The 2,699-nt window shown below is 65.9% G+C and overlaps 2 protein-coding genes across 2 annotated transcripts; both read left to right on the top strand.

Moving 5' to 3' along the window:
- Positions 1-220: 220 nt before the first annotated feature.
- On the top strand, positions 221-1,445 carry OT_ostta08g02970 (Zinc/iron permease; the record flags this gene model as incomplete). Its single annotated transcript, XM_003080813.1, has 2 exons — positions 221-232; positions 378-1,445. The coding sequence occupies 2 exons, from the start codon at positions 221-223 to the stop codon at positions 1,443-1,445; spliced, it is 1,080 nt and encodes a 359-aa protein (XP_003080861.1).
- A 423-nt stretch (positions 1,446-1,868) lies between these two features.
- OT_ostta08g02960 (Cyanobacterial aminoacyl-tRNA synthetase, CAAD domain) lies at positions 1,869-2,375 on the top strand (the record flags this gene model as incomplete). Its single annotated transcript, XM_022983615.1, has 2 exons — positions 1,869-1,886; positions 2,043-2,375. 2 exons carry the CDS (start codon positions 1,869-1,871, stop codon positions 2,373-2,375), a joined length of 351 nt encoding a protein of 116 aa, XP_022841016.1.
- Positions 2,376-2,699: the final 324 nt, after the last annotated feature.

The following is a 2,699-nucleotide window of genomic DNA, read 5'->3' as shown; positions in this document are numbered from 1 at the left end:
GCGATCGAGCGTCGGCGTCCGCGGCGTCGTCCCGCGCGCGATGTCCCGTCCCGTCGCGCGCGCGCGACGTCGCGCCGGCGCGCGCGCGCGATGTCGCGTGCGTCGTGATGTGTGCGCTCACACACGAGTCATGACTCATCAAAAGAGGGACTCGACATCATCCCGTGGCCCACATCGCGCGCGACGCCGCGCCACGACGCCGCGCCCGAGCGCACGCGCGATGGCGGTCGAGGTACGCGTCGACGACGTCGTCGCCCGCGTCCCGCGCGCGCGCGTCGACGCGCGATGGACCACGGAACGACGACGACGCGATGTGGACGACGACGACGCGAGTGACGTGACGACTGACGACGCGACGTGGACGACGACGAGCGCAGAGATCACGCGGCGCGGTCGCGGGCGCGTTCGCGCTCGTCATCGCCGCCGGATTGTCCACCGCGATCGGGAGCGCGTTCGTGTTCTGTAGCGCGAGGGCGAACACGAAGGCGCTCGCGCGAAGCCTCGGGGCGAGCGCCGGGGTGATGATATACGTCTCGTTCGCGGAGATTTACGGCGTGAAGAGCGTCGAGGCGTTCACGGAGGTGTGCGATGGAGACGGGGCGTGTGGGATGCGGTACGCGTCGCTGTGCTTTTTTGGAGGGCTGACGTTCATGTACGCGCTGGACGCCGTCGTGCACGAGTTGCCGTCGGTGGGACGGCGCGCGAGAAAGTGGTGGCGCGGACGCACGAGTTCGAGCGATGAGGAGGTGCCGGACACGCCGAGAGGGGAGCAGCGTAACGATATTTTTTGTATTCACGGCGATTTGGAGACGCACGTGAGGAACGTGACGGAGATGGAGAAAGGGATGGCGAGGTCGGAGACGCAGAGCGACGATAGCGCGAACACCGATGATGATCGGACGACGGCGCCGGAGGACAACGTGATGAGCGTGGGCGTGGGTAACGTCGACATGACGGACGTCCATCATAAACCGCTCGAGGCGAAGCAGTTGAGGAACATGGGCGTGCTCACCGCCATCGCCATCGGCTTGCACAACTTCCCCGAAGGTTTGGCCACGTTCGTCGCCGCGCTGGAGGACACCAAGCTCGGCGCCGCGCTCGCCGTCGCGATCGCCATTCACAACATTCCCGAGGGGATCTGCGTCGCCATGCCCATTTATTACGCCACCGGAAGCAAGTGGAAGGGATTCTGGTGGTCCTTCGTCTCCGGCTTGACGGAACCCGTCGGCGCCTTGGTGGGATACGGCGTCTTAAAGGGCAACGACATGTCCCCCGCCGCGTTCGGCTCCCTCTTCGCCCTCGTCGCCGGCATGATGGTTTTCATCTCCGTCAAGGAGCTCATCCCGACCGCTCTCAAGTACGACCCCCACGACGAGGTCGTCACCACCTACGTCTTCGTCGGCATGGCGCTCATGGCGCTCAGCCTCGTGTTATTCGCCCTCTGACCCTCGCGTCCCCACCCTCCACCACCCCGACCGCGCGGTATCAATCCACGCACTCGCATCATCGCACGCCCATCCCACGCGCGCGCCCATCGTCCGCGCGCGCCGTCCCGGCCGCCGTCCGCGTCCGCGCCCGCCGACGATCCGCCCCGCGCGCACTGTTCGCCCACACCCCCGGTGTGCTCCCCGATCGATCCATCGATCGATCGACCGGTGCCATCGATCGATCGATCGGTGCCGTCGATCGATCGATCGGTACCATCGACCGGTGGCGTCGATCGCGATCTCGGTCGATCGCGCCGACGTCGACCGCACAACGTATCTCGACGACCGATCGACATGCTCGCTCACGTCTCCGTCTCCGCCGCCGCGCGCGTGGCGGTGAAAACGCCCGCGCCGCGACGGGCGACGACGACCGCGCGGGCCATGGGCGCGCGCGCGCCGGTGCGTGCGATGCGCGCGCGGTGATGGGCATCGCGGGGGAATGATTATGATGATTGGCCACGGGCGAATGATTGGAACGCGTGGGACGGACGCGCGACGCGCGCGCGATGCGAACGGGATGACTGACGAAACGAATGGTGTGGTGTGGTGACGCAGATGATGGCGCGGACGATGACGCGCGGATCGACGGTGGCGCGCGCGGAAAAGTTTGACGCGGATGACGTCCTGCGCACGATCGCCGATAAGTGGGAGGAGACGGAGAATAAGTCCACGGTGATCACGTACGTGGCGGGCGCGACGGCGGCGGTGTGGCTGTCGTCCACGCTCGTTGGTGCGATTAACGTCGTCCCGCTCCTGCCCAAGGTGATGGAACTCGTCGGCTTGGGGTACTCGACGTGGTTCGTGTACCGGTACGTCTTGTTCAAGGAGTCGCGCAAGGAGCTCGCGGAGCAAGTGGACGCGTTGATGAGCCGCGTCTCGGGCGATTAATCGAAGATGAAGATGCACGTGAACGATCGCGATCGCGATTTGGCGCGTCTCGGCGTCGCGCGCTCGTCGGTCGGCGTGAAATAAGATACTAATTGGTCAGCTAATACAGTCCCTACGTCGCGAGCTCACTCAACTCCCGTCTGACGTCGTCGAGGGCGGCGCGACGCGCACTGGACGGTCGAGACGACGGTGACGGTGGAGATTCCGGAGGCGCTTCGATCACTCGAACGCGTTCGACGCTTCGGAGTCGTCTTAACTCTTCCAGGGCGTCGCCGCGCGCGCGACGCAACTCATCGAGCGCCTCCGTCTCGCGACGCTCTAACG

The sequence above is a fragment of the Ostreococcus tauri genome, assembly GCF_000214015.3.
Source record: "Ostreococcus tauri WGS project CAID00000000 data, contig chromosome 08, whole genome shotgun sequence".
Taxonomy (NCBI): domain Eukaryota; kingdom Viridiplantae; phylum Chlorophyta; class Mamiellophyceae; order Mamiellales; family Bathycoccaceae; genus Ostreococcus; species Ostreococcus tauri.
This window is presented reverse-complemented; position numbering and strand designations above follow the sequence as displayed.